Here is a 20,115-nt window from a genome sequence, read left to right as displayed (position 1 = left end):
GCAACCAGAAACAGCTGAAGAGTTTCCTGGGTCTGGCCTCGTACTACAGAAAGTTTGTACGGGGTTGTGCTTGCACTGCAACACCCCTGTTCCAGCTGCTGCAGAAAGACAGGGATTTCCTGTGGTCTGAGCAATGTCAAGCAGTGTTTGACAGCCTTCGGCGTGCCTTGAGTGAATCCCGGGTTCTCCCTGGACACAGACGCTACGTTGGCGTAGGCGGAGTGCTCTCCCAGACTACACCAGAGGGGGAGCGGGTGGTGGCATACTTCAGCCGGGCGTTCAACAAAGCAGAGCGACGATACTGCGTCACCCGCAGGGAACTTTTGGCAGTGGTGCTGGGCATCAGACACTTTAAGTACTACCTGTGTGGGCAGGCGTTCACGGTGAGGACTGATCACTCTGCATTACAGTGGATCATGACGTTCAAAGAGCCAGAAGGGCAGGTCGCCAGGTGGCTAGAAGAGCTCCAAGCTTTCGACTTCAGGGTGGAACACCGGGCTGGGGTGCGCCACACAAATGCAGACGCTCTCTCCCGCCGCCCGTGTGCCGCCGGCGGATGCCACTACTGCGAGAAGAGAGAGACTCGTGAAAAGGAGCTGCTGAAGGAGGACATCGTCTGTGCGGCAAGTGGAAGAGGTTATCTGCCGGGAGCTCCAGACAGTGGACGTGGCAGAGTGGAAGCAACAGCAAGAGCTGGACGCCGTTCTACAGCCTGTACTGCAGTGGGTTGAGTCACAGTAGCAGCCACCGTGGGAGGAAGTGGCAGTGCTCTCCAAAGCAACCAAGGGGCTGTGGTCTCAGTTTGAGACTCTACGTCTGTGCCAGGGCGTACTACAGCGGGCGTGGAAGGAGCCAGCAACGGGGGAGAAGAGGTGGCAGGTGGTGGTCCCGAGGGGTCTGCAAGAGGTCGTACTCAAGGCCATGCATGGAACGGCAGGCTCTGGGCACTTTGGCATCACTAAGACTCTCCGGCGCCTTCGACAGGGCTGCTACTGGGGGCAGTGCCGGAGGGATGTCGAAGACTTCTGTCGCCGCTGTGATCCGTGTATGGCTCGGAAGGGCCCCCCTGGTCGTTCCCATGCTCCGCTGCAACAGTTTCTCGTGGGGGCCCCGATGGAGAGAGTAGCGGTTGATGTGGTGGGGCCTCTACCTTTGTCAAACAGGGGTAACCGCTACGTTCTCACGGCCATAGACTATTTCACAAAATGGCCAGAGGCGTATGCTCTCCCTGATCAAGAAGCAGAGACAGTCGCAGATGCCTTGGTGGCCGGCATGTTCAGCCGGTTCGGAGTACCGGAGACCCTGCACAGTGACCAGGGGAGAAATTCCCGGGTGTTCGCCTCCATGTGCTCACAACTGGGCATGCACAAAACACGCACCTCCCCCTTGCGACCTCAAAGCGACGGACTAGTCGAGAGATTCCATCACACCATGGGACAGCAGCTGGCCATCCTCACGTCTCAGCATCAGCGCGACTGGGATGAGCATTTGCCCCTTGTGCTCATGGCATGTCGTTCTGCAGTCCAGGAGTCCTCAGCCTGTTCTCCTGCCCTCCTCATGTTGGGGAGAGAGCTTCGAACCCCTGCTGTTTTGGCCTTTGGTCAGCCACCAGATTCCCTGGACACGCCTCCAGGGCCTGAGTACGCCAGGAGACTTCAGGACCGCCTTGATTCCGCTCACGCCTTTGCCCGCGATCAGCAGAAAAGTGCTGGGGTGAGACAGAAGCGGAACTATGACACCAGGACAAGAGGGCAGCATTTCCGGGCCGGGGAGCTGGTTTGGGTCTACAGCCCACAACGGAAGAAAGGCCGGTGCCCAAAACTGGACAGTCAGTGGGTTGGTCCCTGCAGAGTACTGGAGAGGGTGGGGGAAGTGGTCTACAGGGTGCAGCTGCCACCAAAGGGGAGAAAAGTTGTGCTCCACAGAGACAGGTTGGCTCCGTACAGAGGAGTCGCTTCTCCACAGGCCCAAGGAACATCGAGGCCCACAGCCGTCCCTTTGACACCCCCACTCATAAGCATTGATTCACAAACTAAATCAGGAGACCTTTAACGTTTTACGTCCGATTCGCTCCTTTTTTCCTCGCTGTACACAGCTCCAGTTTGGGCATCGGCCTGTCATCAGATTGTATTTGTTGTTGCTGCTGTAGCGGAAGTTTAGTACAATTATTTTTGAGTAAATACTCCAAATCTCCACCCTCTATTATTGCACTTAGGGGTGGGCGATATTGAAAAATATGTTATCACGATATTTTCAGGCAGTATCACGATAGACGATATATATCACGATATTTTTTCATGTCGGTTATTATGGTTACTTTTCAAGTTACTTAACAGTACAAGCACCTACAAGGTAACAGAAACTAAAACAAAAAGGAGTAACAGACCAACATAGCATTTCAAGCTGGTTTTATTTCAGAAATGAATCCCTGAATGAACAAGTGAGCAGTGAACATCAATAAACATGAAAAGGAGGGTAAACATAACTAAGTAAAACATAAAACATCAATGAGGAAAAGTCAGTGCCAAACAATTAAAATGTAAACTTTAGAGTAGACTTGAAGTGTAATAAAATACTTTAGCATAACTGAAGGGAAAAACATAAAACGCCACTGCGTCAGTTATGTCTTTCCACCGTTTGCTAGTCTTTTCATAAGGAGCCCCTTTATGAAATGCCTGCCCTATGGTTGCTCGCTGCAAAGAAAGGGGGCGGGGACTTTGGGAGCGTGTCAAACAACTCGGACTGAACGAAAGCAGAGGTGCGCTGACATTGTGAAATCGATCGGGCTTGATATATGGTGAAATTAAAATCAGTAGGTGAGGCTGGGGGAGCGGGAGGGGAAGAGGCTCTCCGTCCACTGTCATAAGCCGCGTTCACACTGCGGTACTTTTCCCACAAAGGTTCATGCGAACTTAGTTCATGATCGCGTTCACACCAAAAAGAGCCGGTACTAAAAGTAGTTCATGCAAACCTTTTTACCCCCCTCGAAAGTCCCTGCTAGAGCGGCTCTTTTGTGAGAAAAGAGCTATATTCCTGATTGGCTGGCGGATTGCAAACCACGCCCCGTAAAACTCCCAAAAAGTTTTGTGAAGCCGCCATTTTATTATCCTCGCATTAGCATTATTAGCATTAGCATTATTAGCATTAGCCCAGCGCAGAAACGCAGAGAGACTAACTTATGGCAGCACAAAATAAAACATGGGAGCGGTGGAGATGAGGAGGTGTCGGCGCTCTGGCGATTTACTCGGAAGGCTTCAGTCGAAGCTGCTGGGACTCCCAGCAGCTTCTACTGAAGCCTTCCCCAACTCCGGGGACTTCCGGCCGGGGACTTTGGGCGGCAGTATACGCCGTGAAGTGGGTTGCGGCCTGCCAGTAAACCCAAAGCAGAAGAAGAAGAAGTGACGTCAGCGGCTTCATTTGCCTAATCCTCCCCCAGGGACTTGTTCTGGTGTGAACGCGATCTGTACTCAGTTCGTCAGGACTAAAGAGTTCGCATGAACCTTTGTGGGAAAAGTACCGCAGTGTGAACGCGGCTATAGCCCCCTGCGCCGCGCACGGAGAGCCTCTTCCCCTCCCGCTATTTTTTTTTTTCAAAACAAATATTCACATTTTTTTTTTTTTTTTTATCACGATAGGACGATATCTCTGAAAAAGCATATCGTGGAGACCTAATATCGTCACGACGATATATATCGTCATATCGCCCACCCCTAATTGCACTTGCTTCAAATCAGTTGCTTGCTACTTTCAAACGGCGGTGTGAGTGATGCAGTGACGCTATCTATCTTCTCTCGATTAGATTTATGATTCGAAAATTATAGAAGTATAGGGTAGACATGTGGATATTATCCGACTGAACAAAACGTGCATTTATCTAACAGGTTCGTTTTCCACTGACCTTATTTCGAGCTATTTTCCAAAATCCTATGGAGAAATCCCATTGCCTTTTTGTCGAGGGAAACCCATGGATGTATAATAAGAACATGAAACCGAGCGCAGCTTACTTCTGGGTTTTAGCACGCGTCACTGCACCACTAAATTGATGCGATTTGACTGGATTGTGAGGCAAGGGAAGCCAGCCGCCTCTGGCGGGCCGGCAGCAACACACAACAAAGAATTTCCGAAACTAAACAAAGTGTTTTTATTTATTTATTTATTAAAATTATAACTACAATCCGAAAAAACAGGGGAAGCCTGACTTCCCTTGGCCTCCAGGAGAAAATGCCACTGAGTGTGAGGTTGAACCCACAAGCTGTACATGAACCTGTGATCATCTGTGAATAAGAAGAGTTAGTAAAGCCTAATAACTGGACGCCTGTTTCCGACTCCCTTTCTGATCGTTACAATACTTTAGAACTACATTTTCTTAACATTTCAAACCACTTTAATTCTAACTTAAAGTTGCACACTTGAGGTACACAATAAATAAAAACACAAGGCCAGTTATACTAAAATTACTTTATTACAGCTGATTTCTGTTCAATATCCCTCTGCCAACACAATGGTAAATATAATACAAACAAAATAGTAAATTTGATCCTATTTTTATTCTGTTTTATGAGTCTTTTTACACAATTTAAATCCACTTTTAGTACTTTACCATCTCCATAATCTCTCTGACATTCAATAACAAGTTCCACCATCTATACATTTTAATACAGGTTATGAGTTGTAGTGGTAATGCGCCAAAGAAGAATACTGACATCTTCAAAGAAATGCAATCTCTTTTCATAATTTGCCTGTCGCCACATCCTCTTTCCAGCCTTTTAACTTTGGCCACTAAAACCAGAACCGACTTGTTTTTATGTTTCATACATTTCTTGCCGTCAGTCCACTGATAGGTGTAACCCTGGAGATGAGACAATGCAGTGGTCTCTGGGCTTGGCAACTCAGGTATGGCACAGTGTTTGACCATAGAAAGGATCGCCATTTTTGTTGCAGACTCTCGTTCGGTATCCCATAAGCTTTCAGTCAGTAGGACAAAATTTGACATCAAAGTTAAAAATATAAAATAAAATCCCAGTCTGTGGAGAGGTCTCATGACTGACATCAATATCCAGACTCCCTCACACACAACATTGACATAAAAGCGAACAGAATCTGTGCATACAGACTTAAGGTTGGCATGTATGTGAGGTTTGATTGGCCTAACATTCAAACTTGGCTTTTGACTTAAGGTAAGATTCCGATCATGATAAATACATTCCCCTTTTCTTTACCTAATAACAAATCAGAAAATAAATGATAAATATAATCTGCTGTGTTAAAGTAGCTGGAACTAGTCACTCTGCATTAAACAAAATAAAAGGTTTTGGGACCAAACCATATGTAACTTGATAAAATGCATACCTTTCGCAGATAGGATATATACACATGTGGAAACTTAACATCCCACCTATTTAAGAAACAGACCCCAGCAATTGTGTCCTCAATTGTGATAGGAATATATCACAGTATGACATTCAGAGAGCGCCAGCATCTGAAGAAACGTCTCTGAATCAGAGTGGATTGGGGACAAATGATCAAATGTGTGCAGTAGGGGAGAACAGACTCTGCAGTGAAGATGCCGCCGGACTTAAGTGGATGACTGAATTCATGCATTTGTGTCTGTAGACAAAACCAAGAGTATCTTCCAATGTGATGTCCAAAACAACTTAATAAAAAAAAACACTTTGACAGTTTGCTAATATCAGTGTGGTCTGTCAGTTAAATAAAGTTAGTTTTAGAAATTATTTTCTTAAAATGTGAGTTTAGTTTTAAATGTTTTCTTTAATAAAATATACACATATGAACATTTAACTCCAGCTTTGTGATTCGATGGAGCATATATTCTAATTCTTTCTGGATCCTTATCCGTAATGGCCTCTTCAACAAAAAATGTTAAAAACTATTTGTATGGAAATGGAAAGCCTAAGTAGAACAGAGTCTGTTAGAAAGGTTTAAAGGGTACCCACTTCTCAGATGTTTCAACCACAAACCAGAGAAAAAGGAGCGAGCAGAGAAAGATATTATTAGAGGAACTGCTAGAGCTATCAAAGGAATTCCTAAGTGCTTTTTGCCACATACATTTTGTATTTGGCTGTTTTCACAATGTGTGTGTTCACTCAATGTTACATTTACATGTCTCTGATACAATGTCATGCTTGAGATGGTGTAATATTTTAAACTTAGCACCGTACATTTTTAGTGTTATTTAACTGGGACCTAACGTTTTTAAGGTTGCAGAGTTTCTTAGATGTGCCAAGCCTGCTGTCATGGTCATGACAATTCATCTTCAAATTGCGCTCTTATGGACACTTTCGTTTAGCACAGTTCAGTTTTTCATCGCGACTGTAGGGAAATCATATTTTAGAAACCTCACACATCCTCTATTCAATCTGAATTCAGCATAGACACAAAGAGGGAATAACCAGCAACAGCTGTATTCCAAACAGTACAAGCTGCAGGAAGAAGGAATTTGCTCTTATTCATATACTGTTAAAATAAACTAGGTATTGGCCGTACTTGGCGAATTGCTCCTACAACAATCACAACACGGTTAGCTCAACTCCTCAACTTAACTACATGCGTACCGATGAAACAATAATCCACCAGGTGCTATTTTCTTTCCTTACACATTTTCTGCTGTATAAAGTGCTTTGAAAAAGGCAGCAGTTTAAAAAAGGCACTAATAAAAATCAACAGATCAATACTAGAATAGTTTTTGAAGGCAAATGAGTCTCCTCTTCCCCCTCAACACAACGCAAGTTCCCCCATAGAGGACCACAACTCTAAAGACCAAAAATAAAGTGACTGATTTACACAAGTCATTTCTCTATTGCTCACCCTTCTTAAGACTTAAACCAACTTTTCTGCATACACAGTGAAAACAGTGATCTGAGAAAACTATTTGAGACTCGTGGAACTAAAGTCAAGCTTAACTAAACGTACACTGAATATAAACTAATGAATTTTATTTATTAAACTATAAACATCTAAGACTAAAAGGTTAAAAGGCACTGTAGTAGTGTTATAGCATAAGCCTGAAACGGTTAATAATATTGAATGTGGCTCTCGTTCCAAGTGTCATTTTGGCTGATGAACAGGAAATCAGGGGAAATAAAACTAGTGAGTAAAAGGAAGCACCGAATTCATCACAATGACCATTACAGCAGGCTGGTATCACAGCAGGCTGGTATCACGGCAGCGAAGGCATGCTGAGTCAGAGAATTGACCAGTGTATAACTGAATATGAATCTGGAGTTTGAAGGAGAGAGGGCGGGGGTAAATAAATGTTATGATTGTTTAAGACGACATTTCTAAAGACATCGTAAGCACATGTCAAAGGCATGTGTTTCATGTGCAAAATGAGAGCAATGGCTGTAAATAGCACACAACATATATTCAAGCAGGAGAGAACTGTAAAGAAAAACAGATGGGAGTATTATTTGTTGACACTCAAATTACTGTTGTAACATAATTCTAAGGATCTGCATGTGTGCCGATAATCTGCCGTGAGGAGGGGCTGCGTCTCTTCCAGCCCTTTTGACCTGAGCAACACTAATTTCATCGCACATCCACATCTGTACACAGGAGGGGGGGGGGGGGGGGGGGAGGGGGGGGGGGGGGGTCTCAGGGAAAGAGACAGAGCAGCAGAGCTATGCCAATACTCTGTCCTGCTGTGCTTGTTTTGATTCTACGTCTCCACGCTCAGATTCTGACTCCGGGGCTGAAAGGGCACCTATGTGAAGGAGAGGTGTGACCCGTTGGATATTTGAGAGGTGACACTGGTACTCCTGCTCATATTCTGCTCATTGCGCCCTCCCGAGGGTGTCCTCCCCATTGCTTGGGGGCTGTTCTGTGCACCTCCACTGCTGCGAGACACCATGCCTCCTGCTGATGGATGGCCCCATGGTGAAGGAGCCCCACCTCCCTGTCCCCAGCCTTGCTGCATAGATGCCCCTCCCGGACTGGAGTGGTAGTGGTGATGGCTGCCGTGGTGGCCGGACCCTACGCTAGAACCTCCGCTGCCCCAGGGTGAGCCTTGAGAGCCCCCGGACGGGTGTTGTTGCTGATGGTGACTCCAATTAGCTGTAGCTCCGGGAAAGCTGTTGCTGAGGGCCTCTGGGGAGATGTTGGATAGCACCACTTTGCTGAAGCCCAGGCGCATGCTCTCTGAATCAAAAGCCTCCACTTCTCTGGCTTGACGTTCCAGAAGGCTCCGGATTCGCTCCAAGCGTTCATTCTGCAAGGACAACATCTCCTCCTCGATCTAAAAAAAAAAAAGAGACAAAAAGTGAATAACAATGTACGTATACAACATATGCGTTTCTAGGAAAGGGCAATATATCAATACTCGTGATAAGAGACTAGCCATTTTCTTAGATGTCAATATATCAAATGTTTTGTCTTTTCCAGATTTTTTAAAAAGGCTTCATCGAAGCTAAATTATGTAGTTTTCTGAACTTACAGGAATGTTTTAGCCATTACATCATTTGCCTTTACCCGCTTAGATATCAAGTCCACATTAATAACGATACATTATCAAAATTCTCTTGGTTAATATTGTGTGAAAGAATAAACCCTACAATATTAATTTAGGTATTTGTCAATACTATTGTAGTATATGGTTTTCTTCATATTGCCCAGCCCAATGTACCTTGCATATGCACTTAATGTTCTACCATCCATCAGCAGTACAAATGTAGCTAATTATAAATCATAACTTATAAAGTAAAAAACATACCACTGTAAATCTGTTAAGTGTAAATAAAAAAATAAGGTATGGATGAATTCCATTTCACTACTTGATTCAGGGTCCTCCTGTTGTGCATGCTGGCTCACTGTCAATGCTTACTCTGACACCGAGCCATCGTCAAAGTGTACAGAACAATGCTGTGTCTCATTTCCATTTGCCATATTTCACATTGGGAAGCACTAATGCACTCAAAATGGCAAATGGAAGCACAGTTATATGAAAATTGAGACACAGCAAACATTTGTATCTCCCTTACTCTCCTGGTCATATTGTTGCACCCGTTAGAACTGGCCAATTAACATTTAAAAAAAAACTTTTTTATTATAATTAAAGTAATCTACAAACTCATAATCATCGAGTTGGACTAGTGTACATTTCACATGATAATAATGTATAGAGGGGAACCTTCTGTTCCAGCAGGGCCCTTCGGATGGACACCCTCTGCTCCAGGTCCTTCCTCTCGCGCTCGTGCTGGGCGTCTGTCTGCATCTTGATCTTGCTCTGATAGGCGTTGAGCAGCTCCAGCTCCTGCTGCAGCTGCATGCGCAGGCCTTGGCACTGAGCCTCCTGAGTCTCATCCAGACGGAGCTAGAGACAGAGATCAGGGTCAGGATCCAACGAGTAAAACACACCCGCCAGCATTACTGATTTGGACACATCCTCTATGAAAAGGTGGCAAAATCTAAAATTGGGTGGCACCTTCACGGTCTTATTTTCTTAAACTACATTCCTGGCATTCCCCGACTCACCGCCTGAGTGGAAAGCATCTCATTGATGGAGTGGTCATACTGCTCTGCCAAGATGGCGAGTTTGCGGTGCTGCTCCTGCTTCAGCCGTTTAAGGACAGCCTTGTGCTCTGACTTTGGTGTGGTCTCCAACAGATGGTTCCTCAACGCTTTGTACTGCCGGGTCTGGATCTTACATGTGTCCTGGAACTGCTTCTTGATCTGTAGCTCTTTGGACTATATCATAAGGGAAAAACTATCAAATTGTGCATTTCTCTATTCAAAAGCAAACATTAGGTCAACATAAAATACAGAACATAATTATGTACATTAGGTCCTGACAAACTAAATATTATTGGGCTTGGACAAGAACTGGAAACAAGGAGATACAGAGGAACATAGGTCAGCTTCTTTTCTAATTTTCACTTTAAACTTCCTAACCAGGGAAGGGCCAATCACATTCATCTCCCGCCCCGGACACACAAGCACGTGGTTTGATTGGCTAGAGCTTGTACTGGCATATGATTTGATTGGCTGACGCTTCCGTCGACGCTTGAAAAGTTGAACTTTTCTCAACATTCGAAGCGAGCAACGGAGGCAAAGCGTGACGTCACTCCATTCAAAGTGAATGGGAAGCGTCTCAGAAAGACGCGACGCTGCCGTGTGGACGGGCCGTAAGTCCTAAATTCTATGAATGAGTGATTCAGCCTATTATGGCATATTCAGGATGAAAATATGTCTCCCCCCTGACAAAAAGTGAATTGCGTAAAACAGATCCTACAACTACCCAGGGCAACATTTCATTATTATTACAAACTCAGAGGCTGCGTTCTGACCTTGAGGCTCTTGGGCTGCTGGCGGACCTCCATAACGTGTTTACGTCGAAGTTCCCTCTCCCTCCTCTTGTTGTACTCCTGCTGATTGGTCAGCTCCGTCTGGTGCTGCAGGCGGGTGAGCTCAGCCCTGGTCTTTTGGATGGTGTTGAGCTGGCGGAACTCCAGCTCTTGCATGGACTCATGGTGCCGGAGAAGCATGGCGTGTTCCAAATCCTTCTGGGTCTGACGCTTGTTTAGCTCCTGATTATGTCCACATGGAAAGACAAACAACAAAAAACATGAGACTGTCACGCACCAAATAACTAAATTACTGTGTTAATCCATTCATTCATATTCGTAACATTTGCAACCCAGCAGTATACTGTAGGTGAACGAGTGCTGACCTCACGCGCTAAATCCTGTTCGATATTGTGGCGAGCGATCAAGATCCTCCGTTTGAATCTGCGGCACTCCAGGTCCAGATACTGCCTCTGTCTGCGCTGCAGGTTGGCCTCCTCCTCAGCTTGGAAGTGTTGGAAGTTCTCCTTCTGCTTGGACAACCACTCTTGCTTTTCTTTCTTGGGTGTAGACTGGTTTTCATTCAACTCCTATATGGAAGACAAATAGCACGTTACTAGCCGAACTGTAGCCAAACATGTACTGATTGAAGTCCCTGTATGGGTCCAGAAGGCCTGGCACTCCCTACCTCTTTAAGTTGTTCCTTGCGAAGTTTGTACTCGCGTTTCTGGGATTCGAGGAAGCTGTTGAGCTCTTTCTTCTGCTGACTCTGAATATGTTGCTGGAACTTCTTCTCATCATTGTTAAAGGTTTTTGCCTGATGAAGAAATACACAAGTTAGCTCTAGTTTAAAAAAGTATATTTTGTGAGTGAACACATGAATAAATAGGAAGCATACATCTTTCTCCATGGACACCAGGTGCTTTTTGATCAGTTTCTCCATCTCCTGGGCGAAGCTGTTCCTCTGGTTCTCCAGCTCTTTGTCCAGGCGGAGTCTGTGCTCATCCATCTCAGCCTTCAGCTTGTTTTCCAGAGCCATCAGCTGTTTCTGGTGCTGCCGCCTCATCCTCTTGTAGCCCAATATCTGCTCTCTTAACTCAGAGTCTTGTTCATGCTCCTTTATCTGGCGAGTGAGCTGAAAAAACGAAAAACAGGGATTCTCCTTATTGTGTTGTGGGTGGAAAGGAGGCAAACATTTCTTGAGACTATGGGAAACATGGAAAATTATTTTGCATATTTAAGTGCATAAATGTTTCAAGCTGGATTATGCCTCTGCTTTTGATTACATACAAGATGACATACTTTCTAGCCTTAAAGCATTCAATGAAAACAAGCAAAGGACTTTTGAACAACCCATGGATGTGGAAAATGTCCAGCAGCTACACAACATTTATCTTAGCCCTCTTCTTATTTGATCTGCAAACACAAGAACTGTGTTATTACCACTGAGGCTGTGCGAATGGTAGCAAAGTGTTCGCGGTTTCGTTTCGGCCGTGGAGTGTGTGCGGGAGGGGACTGAGGCTCAGTGGGTCGGGTGTTTGGCTCCGACTCTTCATTATATGTCTGTTCCTCCTGAAAGGTAGGCCACAATGCACAGAACATGTCAACAGCAGAGCAAGACACTGAAAGCGCAATCAAAAATAAGTATAATGTTTAAATAAATAAATGGAATGAAAAACTACTATTATTTTGAACAGTGAGCACCATGTAACAAGAAATGTCTTCAGGTCGGACTGGAACCTGGTCCCCTTACCGGTTTGAGGTGTATCACAGAGCTGTTGGACATGACTGTGTGGTCTCCCTCTATGTCCACCTCACTCTTGTCATCGCCTGCATCGGTCAGGCTGTTGACAGAGCTGCTCTGGGAACTGGCACTGATTGACATACTGGGTATGGATTGGTTGCTCCCCACGCTGTTTACTGTCCCCGTCCTACCCATGCTGTGTTCTGGCTCCTAGAAATAACACGTACATAAAAGCAACAAGGTTACCTAAAATGCTTTGTTATAACATAGGAACAAAATACAACATCCCTAAACTGGAGATCAGAGAGATAGGACAGACAGGAATGCAGGCTGGTAGAAACAGTCACATGACAGACCTCCTCTTCATCTTGTGCTTCCGTTGTGGGGCCATTGTGGGCTTCTTGAAACAAGATCTTCTTCATTTTACGATACTGCAGATTGTCAAGCTCTCGCACTGCGTCCTTAGTCCGACTTATCAGGTCTATGAGAACTGATTCTGGTCGCTCACGCTGGACAAATGCATGCTGGAGGTAGAACACAGGAAATAAGAATTGCAATAAAATCTTGACTTCTTATGAAACGTAATCTGCCGTAGCTGTTCTTTGGTTCTTACCTTTAAGAGCTCCTCAGAGTTTGGTCTATCCTGGGGAAATTTCTGAAGGCAAGAATCTACAAAGTTTCGGAAATATTCGGACCTAAAAAGGGAGGGAGAAAATGTTGAAATATGATAGCGTTGCCATTATTTTAAGGACTCAGTTTACCAACAAAAAAATTAGACAGCTTTTGTTTATTTTCTCCTGAACTCACCATTCACTAGACTGCAGCGTGGGGCTCTCATTCTGTGCTATATGGTATAAGGCACTCATTGCATTCATGTTGAACAGTGGAGGCTTCCTCTCAGCTACAGACCAGTTAGCATGGGTCAGATGTTGCAAAGAAAAATAAAAGAAGAACGGAAGAAACATAAACATTAATCGGTTATTGACCGAATAAGTGAGCAAAATTCATGCTTTCAATGTTTGTAAAAACTAAACACTCATGTTTATCTTGTGATGTGAATTACAACAGCGACCATACCTAATTCAATGCAGGTGATTCCCAAAGACCAGATGTCAATCTTTCCATCATACTGGCCCTCATCCATGGCTAAAATTACTTCTGGGGCCATCCTGAGAAAACAAACAGATTCAGAACAATAGAGACATGTTAATAACTATTGAATAGAAAACTGTCAAAAAAAACTACTTTAAATATTATGGTTGCTGTAGCGTACCAATATGGAGTCCCAACGAAGGAGTTGGCCGGGCAGGCAATTGAGGCAGAACCAAAATCTGCCAGTTTCACCTGCCCTGGCTCCGTCAGCAAGACGTTGCCTGCCTTGATATCTCTGTCAAACAAACAATAAGAAATGATTACAGCTGCACACAGAAGACAGAATGCCTGAGGGCACAAGTGGTACATGCCCACAAACACTCACCGGTGAATCATGTTGTGGGAGTGAAGATAGGCCAATCCTCGAAGAGCCCCATGGGTAATTGCAGCTATTTCAACTTCTTGTAGAGGTTTCTTGTGAACTACAGAGGGAAACATTCAACAACAGCGATGTAAATCAGGTGACAAGAATAAACGGTTGCCTGCTTGGAGTCATGAAGCATTCAGTGCAATGATCAAGGTTTTCAACTCACCTTCTAACAAATCTGAAGCAGAGCCGAGACAGTACTCCATTACCAGCTGCGGTGAAATAAAGAGTGTTACATTAGTTTTTATCTCATGGTTATATATTTTAGTGATCCTCACAGATTCTCAAATAGAGTCTTACCCAGGCAGTGTGCTCTCGCAGGTAACATCCTTTGTACTCTATGCTGTTTGGGTGTTGTATTCTTTGCAGGAATTTCACCTCCTTGATTATGTCTTGCCATTTCTGTGAAAATAGCAAACATTTTTAAGGACGCAAAAAACAAAAACGCACAAAAGAATTGTGATAAAGATTGGCTGCCAACATGATACAGGTAGGTGAAAGCTGTCATACCTCGGTGGACTGCTTTCCACTGTAGGACATCTTCTTGATGGCCACCACCTCATTTGTCCGCACATCCCGTGCCTGAATGACAAACACATTGAAACTGTCATTGCCACTTTATTTTACATTACCAAGGATTTACATTTAAATGTGCGATAAGGATACAAGGCTCAATGGGAACAATTAGAAATATCTGTTTTACCAAAACTATTTTCTTTGTATAATTTACCAATAAAAAGGTCTTCAATTATAATTATGGTTTGCATTTTCATTCAACAATCACTACGTGACCTCATTGCCCCACAATCATGACTCAATCTGTATAAGACAATAAAATGCTCCTTATTCAAATTCAGACTTTATAGCTGTTAGGGCTACATGGCATTGTACAACAACAACAAGTTGAGACTCGTGATTCAATTCTCTGTACACTGACTATTGACTAATAATATGCAATACATGTTTATAACAGCTTGGCTGGAACTTCAATACTACATAGACAAAAAAATACATCATCATAATAGATTTCTACTGTAAAGTGTATCTAGGTAATCATTTGACTGAGGTCAAGGCTGACACACCAACCGTGTCATTCAGAAAGTCTTGCACTTAACAATCATTCTTGAAATGTTCTGAAATGTTTAAAAGGATTTAAAGGCCTTTGTGAATTATAGATCCACGCTCTACAATTGCTGAATACTGAAACAAAAACAGAAACCTTTATCAATATCATCCCAATGACCAAAGATCTACAATTAATCTTTAAGCCTGTTCCGTACAGACTTGATCAACTGAAAGACATTCATAATGCACTTCTTTGTCAGTGTTTTATAGCACTATGAGTCAGGAAAGGTATCACAGCAGGATTTATGTTATCATCAGTAACAACTATCTTGAAGTAAACAATTTAAATCAGCTCCTTCCTGTGACACAGGACTATCAGAGATGTGCACCTGAATACATTTCAACCACTGAGTCAGACTAAACCCGTCCGACCAACCTTTTATTTTTTGGGCAAGACCCCTGCGTGTCTAAATAAATCAACATTGCGTTTCCCCCTAAATGAAATGACAACGATGCTATTTTTTAAGAACTTCCAATGTCGGAATGAACATAGCCTTATTTTATTAAATACTTACAAAGTATACAGCACCAAAGCTGCCATGTCCGATCTCCCGCAGATCTGAGTAGAGCTTTTCTGGGTCCTCCTTGAAGAAGAGATCTGCGATTTCGGGGTCCTTCAGGCTCCCCGCCCGACTGCTGTTGGGCATAATGGGGAGTTGGGGGGCGATGCCGCTGCCGCCAGGAACTATCTGGGTCTGCGACAGCGACTTGAAAGCCCCCACCGATGGCTCATCTGCAGGACAGAGGTCTCATATGTGTTCAGAGCTGAAAAGTTAAAAAGCAAAAAACCAGAATGAGTACACAGAAGAAAAAAACAGCAGAGAGATATAACCTAATAAATTCCACAGTACAGTGCTTCATTATTTATACATAAAGGTGGGGTAGGTCATTTTGGAGAAACCAGCTCGAGTGCGCTAGAATTTGAAAATACACAACTGGAAAAAATCTGCCACTTCCTTACAGAGCCCCTCCTCCAACACACATGAACGCGCACATGACCAATGAGGGCACGAGATAAGTTTGTGCACAGATGGAAGGCTGACAGGCAGGTAGGCCATCCAGTTACTTTAGCCGGGCCGGGTCAGATGATTGGTCGTGCTTTTTACAGTACTAAGGCTTCCACAGATGACATTTTTTTATGGATTTGTTGTCAAAGCACTTAAGATATTCATTGTTATCGGGATGTTAAGAGCATTCCATGGAATATAACAAAAAGTGTATCTCGAGCCGGTTTCTCAAACTTACCTACCCCACCTTTAATGGACAATAGTACAATATGCTCAAAGAGAGGTTTGATAAAGTATTCTCGATTCTAAATTAGGTAGCATTGGCAATGCTATGCTACAAAATAATCCTGTATGTTAAGGAAAGGCTACGCAAAACATGAAGTGAACCATAAAACCAGGTGCAAATGTGGAGAATGGCCAGTCGGAAACTGAGGTAGCAAGAGATAAGTCTCCTGTTTCCATAGAAACAGAAACCACAGTAAGAAAATCAGTGGGCTATGTGCTGACAAACTCCCCTCACACCTTCAGTGACTGGTATGTAGACAGACAGTTGTGAGGAGGACACAAAGAACTGTCTCGCGGCAGATAATTTCCAGGGCGAAAAATAAAAGGTAACACGTTGCTTCACTGGGAGATAGATGCCTGAAGTGAAACAAAGCATTCCAGTGATAGGACTACTTGTTAAACCTGTAAGTACAGGTCTCAAACATACCAAACATTGTCCATATAAGAGTGTTAAGAGGATTAGTTCAACAAAATCACAACAAAACCTATTCCCAGTTATCCCAATGATATGGAGTTTCTAGCCCTGCTTTTGGTTCCGTTTCTTCTGTCCTAGTTTTGAAATATCCAAAATATACCTTTAAAAAACAAACGTGTTTATTTAGCTCACTGAGGATAACCAATCAACTTACTGGGAAGAGTGGCCATTGAGAACAGTTTTTCTTCAAACGCTGAACATATCTACAGTTGCCTGTTTGGATTAACCTGATTTCAAAAGCTCACCATATAAAACCAAAACCATCTGCATGATTAGACTAGGGATGTGAGGGAAAATGTGGATTTTTGTTTTGTTTTTCTTATTTCAGATGAAAGTTGGCCGATAATAAAAAACAGAAATGGCAAGGCTTCAACTTTTTAAGTACTTGATGCGCAATAAATAGTTTGTTTTACAGTGTCACTGCTGTAATACAGATGTAGACTGTAAAGATAATGGAGGAAAGTTTACTGAGTCCATGCTGCTCAGATGATCAGCTGCAAACAGATGCAGAGCTGACGCTAGAGTCACAAGACTGCTCCCAGCCTGGGAGAAACAGCCCCCAGTTCAAGCAGACATCTTTTGTCTCACACCAACACTGAACAACTCACTATTCCACACAGATGCAACCACTGCCCTGAAATAAAGCCTCATTACCATGTGGGACTGTGCCTCTTTATTGCCATTGTTCTTTACTACATTGTCGCTCATGAATGAGCTTTGTTGTCATATCTCATGATGGCATTTTCTCCCATGGACATATAAGCCCAGAAGTGAGTGATGATAACTGATACCTTCATAAAACACTTTTGCGTTCCAACTAGCTCACATATATGCACAAGAATGCAGCAGGACAGGACAACAAAGCTTGAGGGCTGGAATTCCCAAAGTATGCCCTCACTGCGCTGCATTTCACAGCATTTCCTGTTCGTACAGCTATAGGGAGGTAGGAAGGGGCCCTGGTGAGCATTTTGACTAGTTATTATCTCTCTCTCTCTCTCGACTTGACATTCTTAGAGACATGCATTGCAATAACAGAAACAGATGTAAAGAACGTTTTAAATCGTTCATACCATACAGTGAATTTGTCTTTACATAATGACATCACTTGAACACAGTATCAGTTTTTTTAACTTATCAGTAATGTTGTACAATTAAGTCATTTCCTTTCGGCATTCCATTGCACAGCACAAAACCAATAAACACATAATGTACACCACCACAGAGTCTTTCATCTGCACCACCCCTGGCCTTTAGCACAGCACATTCATAACTAAGATTGGGCCTAATCAGAGTTATTCTGTTGGGATAAGTAGACACATGTACAGCATTGTTATTGCTCTGAAAAAAATAAATCGCTATCAATTGACACATTTTTGTCCAAAACAGTCATATATGAGGTAAGGTATTTCAGCATGTCCTGCTGCGTTACATCACAAGTTACCTGTGGCTAGGTAACGTTAATAAATCCCTGGAGTTGCATCACAAGTGGAATTAGAGAGAGCACTTAGTGGGATTTTATGAAAGTTGTCACTTTCTAATAGGGGTTTCAGCTGTCACACAAGTAAATAAAACGAACAATGTATGTGTATATATATATATATATATATATATATATAAGACCCAACAACAACCCTCAAGCCAGCGCAATCAAATCAAAGGTTTCAGGAGCTCCCACACTAGCCAGCGTTGACTGTAATGTTAGCTGCACACCAAACTTGTCGTCAGCTAAGCTAAATTACGTGTCATATGATCAAACAATCTGAGCAATATTCGCTACGTATTTACAACGTGAACAGTTGAGAAACTACACAACATGGTGTGGAATTAAACCAACTTCAAGAGTAATTTACCAGAAATGGCTAAATTAGCAAGCTAACCTATGTGATGTTTGCTAAGTTAGCTTTTAGCCAGTTAGCTGAAACTCACCCTCTCCTGACAGGCCAGGTTTCAGCACTGTAGAGAATGTCGTGTAATTCAAAGCAGTTTAGGATTATAATTATGTTCCTCGCGTTTCATCCCCGGCGCGGTAATTTCGTACGCTAAATCCTTGTGGTTCTTAACACTGTCAGTCGATTATAACATGCAGATTTGTGAATAAGTGTTGGTTAAAATCCCCACCCTCGAAGTAATGGGGAGCCAGAATAGTCGAATCCCACTCCCAGGCAGGTCCAAAGATGGCTGCCGAGCGCTCCGCCGCCGCCTCCCTTCGTTGAAATACGGTTGGGGAGAATGTGAGGGAAGTTCAAACTCTTACAAAACACCCAGAAACAAGCCGCCAAAGTATCCTCGATGTTGTAAGAAAAACAGGGGATCTAACCTAGCACATTGCCGTGTTAACACGTTACTTTAAAAGCTGTAACTCAGCCTGCCTGTCCGTCTTCCTTCCACATACTGCAAACAGCAGTTCCGCCCTGCCTGTTGTAGTTGCAGTAAACTCTCTCTGACCCAAAAACATCCAGAGGCGGAGACGTAATTAAGAAACACTCTGTCTAGTATAATATACTGTATAGTGGAGTTCATTCCCAACTCTTACTAAACTTTACTGTTAATTTGTGGTTTAGTATTTCCTCATTATTTGTTTCTGACTAAATGACTTTGAAAAGTAATATAAAACAGAGTTATTACCTTTCAATGGAAAATGCTTTTTGCAAAATAGAATTTCACAGGTGGGTTCACTAGTTTCACATGAAAATTGTTCATAGTTATTAGTATTTTTTTTACCGGGAAGTCTGGTTGATATTTCAAAGGATTCCATGGATTTATTTTCTCTATTAAAAAAATAAAAACAAGATCATCAGTTGACAACAATATGCAAGACAAATGCAAAAAGAGAGACAATAAAAGGCAAAACAAAGTCCATAAGATAACAAAAGTCTTAAGTATTTGGGACCAACTCATGTCTGATGGATCATGGTACTCAGAAGTAGAGTTGATGAAGGATCGATGATCACCACCAGTTTAGGCCCAGAAATATAGGAAAATATGGACAGAAACGTAATGACAACTTGAGGAAAGCATGTTCTATTCAAATTGTATTATCATGTTTTCTTAAAACATGTTGTATGCCCGAATTATGGTTGTTCGAGACGTAAAATGTTCTCCCTGTATGGTTATACTCACTAGCAGTTAATACGATTGGCAGTAGATATCAGTTTTTCCAGGCTACTATACCTAAGCAAAAAAGTCCATAAGCCCCATCTGCTGTCAGCCGTCCTGGGCCCATCACAATTCAAAACATATACAAACATGCACAGGTTTATATTTCTATAGTCACCATAAGGGAATGATCTAAAATGCAAATATTCTGCTGTTGGCTATACTGAGTTGCTCTCTGGTGTGTTATGTGCTGTGTCCTGTGGACCCTCAGCAGTAAGCTTGTTTTTGAAAGGCCAAAAAGTGCATCTCAAGGCCCTCCACCTTGTTTAACTTGAGGATTTGAACCAGATACACCAAGTCATTTCAAACTAGGCAATTCATTATGTCATGTATATCAAATTGTTTTTAATTTCAGAAAAATGTACAACAATTGGCACATCTTCTTTATATTGCCATGTGACTGGATGTGTATACTACATCATACTTAAATCATTATTTATGAGCAGTCCAAGAGAAGCACTTTTTCTCTTCAGGCCATACCTGATAGTCAGCTATTGTTTACTGATTCT

At 43.0% G+C, this 20,115-nt stretch overlaps 1 protein-coding gene across 2 annotated transcripts; it reads right to left on the bottom strand.

Moving 5' to 3' along the window:
• Positions 1 to 7,589: 7,589 nt before the first annotated feature.
• On the bottom strand, positions 7,590 to 18,862 carry taok1a (TAO kinase 1a). Of its 2 annotated transcripts, none has more exons than XM_034096678.2 (20): positions 18,569 to 18,862; positions 15,199 to 15,448; positions 14,069 to 14,140; positions 13,859 to 13,960; positions 13,725 to 13,770; positions 13,517 to 13,613; positions 13,313 to 13,426; positions 13,117 to 13,208; positions 12,847 to 12,940; positions 12,653 to 12,734; positions 12,396 to 12,563; positions 12,049 to 12,249; positions 11,739 to 11,867; positions 11,194 to 11,430; positions 10,984 to 11,112; positions 10,682 to 10,885; positions 10,299 to 10,538; positions 9,487 to 9,699; positions 9,143 to 9,325; positions 7,590 to 8,251 (listed from the first exon to the last, which is right to left on the bottom strand). In XM_034096678.2, exons 2-20 carry the CDS (start codon positions 15,328 to 15,330, stop codon positions 7,721 to 7,723), a joined length of 3,066 nt encoding a protein of 1,021 aa, XP_033952569.1. In that variant the 5' UTR covers positions 15,331 to 15,448; positions 18,569 to 18,862; the 3' UTR covers positions 7,590 to 7,720. The 2 variants fall into 2 exon arrangements, with proteins under 2 accessions (XP_033952569.1, XP_033952570.1); XM_034096679.2 differs by lacking the exon at positions 18,569 to 18,862 and adding an exon at positions 18,377 to 18,562.
• Positions 18,863 to 20,115: the final 1,253 nt, after the last annotated feature.

The sequence above is a fragment of the Pseudochaenichthys georgianus genome, chromosome 13 (assembly GCF_902827115.2).
Source record: "Pseudochaenichthys georgianus chromosome 13, fPseGeo1.2, whole genome shotgun sequence".
Lineage (NCBI taxonomy): Eukaryota > Metazoa > Chordata > Actinopteri > Perciformes > Channichthyidae > Pseudochaenichthys > Pseudochaenichthys georgianus.
This window is presented reverse-complemented; position numbering and strand designations above follow the sequence as displayed.

Coding starts and splice junctions, on each gene's coding strand:
- taok1a (XM_034096678.2), bottom strand. CDS start 15,330: ATGCCCAACAGCAGTCGGGCGGGGAGCCTGAAGGACCCCGAAATCGCA. Junction 13,427..13,516: donor TCCCACAACATGATTCACCG/GTGAGTGTTTGT, acceptor TTTGTTTGACAG/AGATATCAAGGCAGGCAACG. Junction 11,113..11,193: donor TGGTGTCCATGGAGAAAGAT/GTATGCTTCCTA, acceptor TTTCTTCATCAG/GCAAAAACCTTTAACAATGA.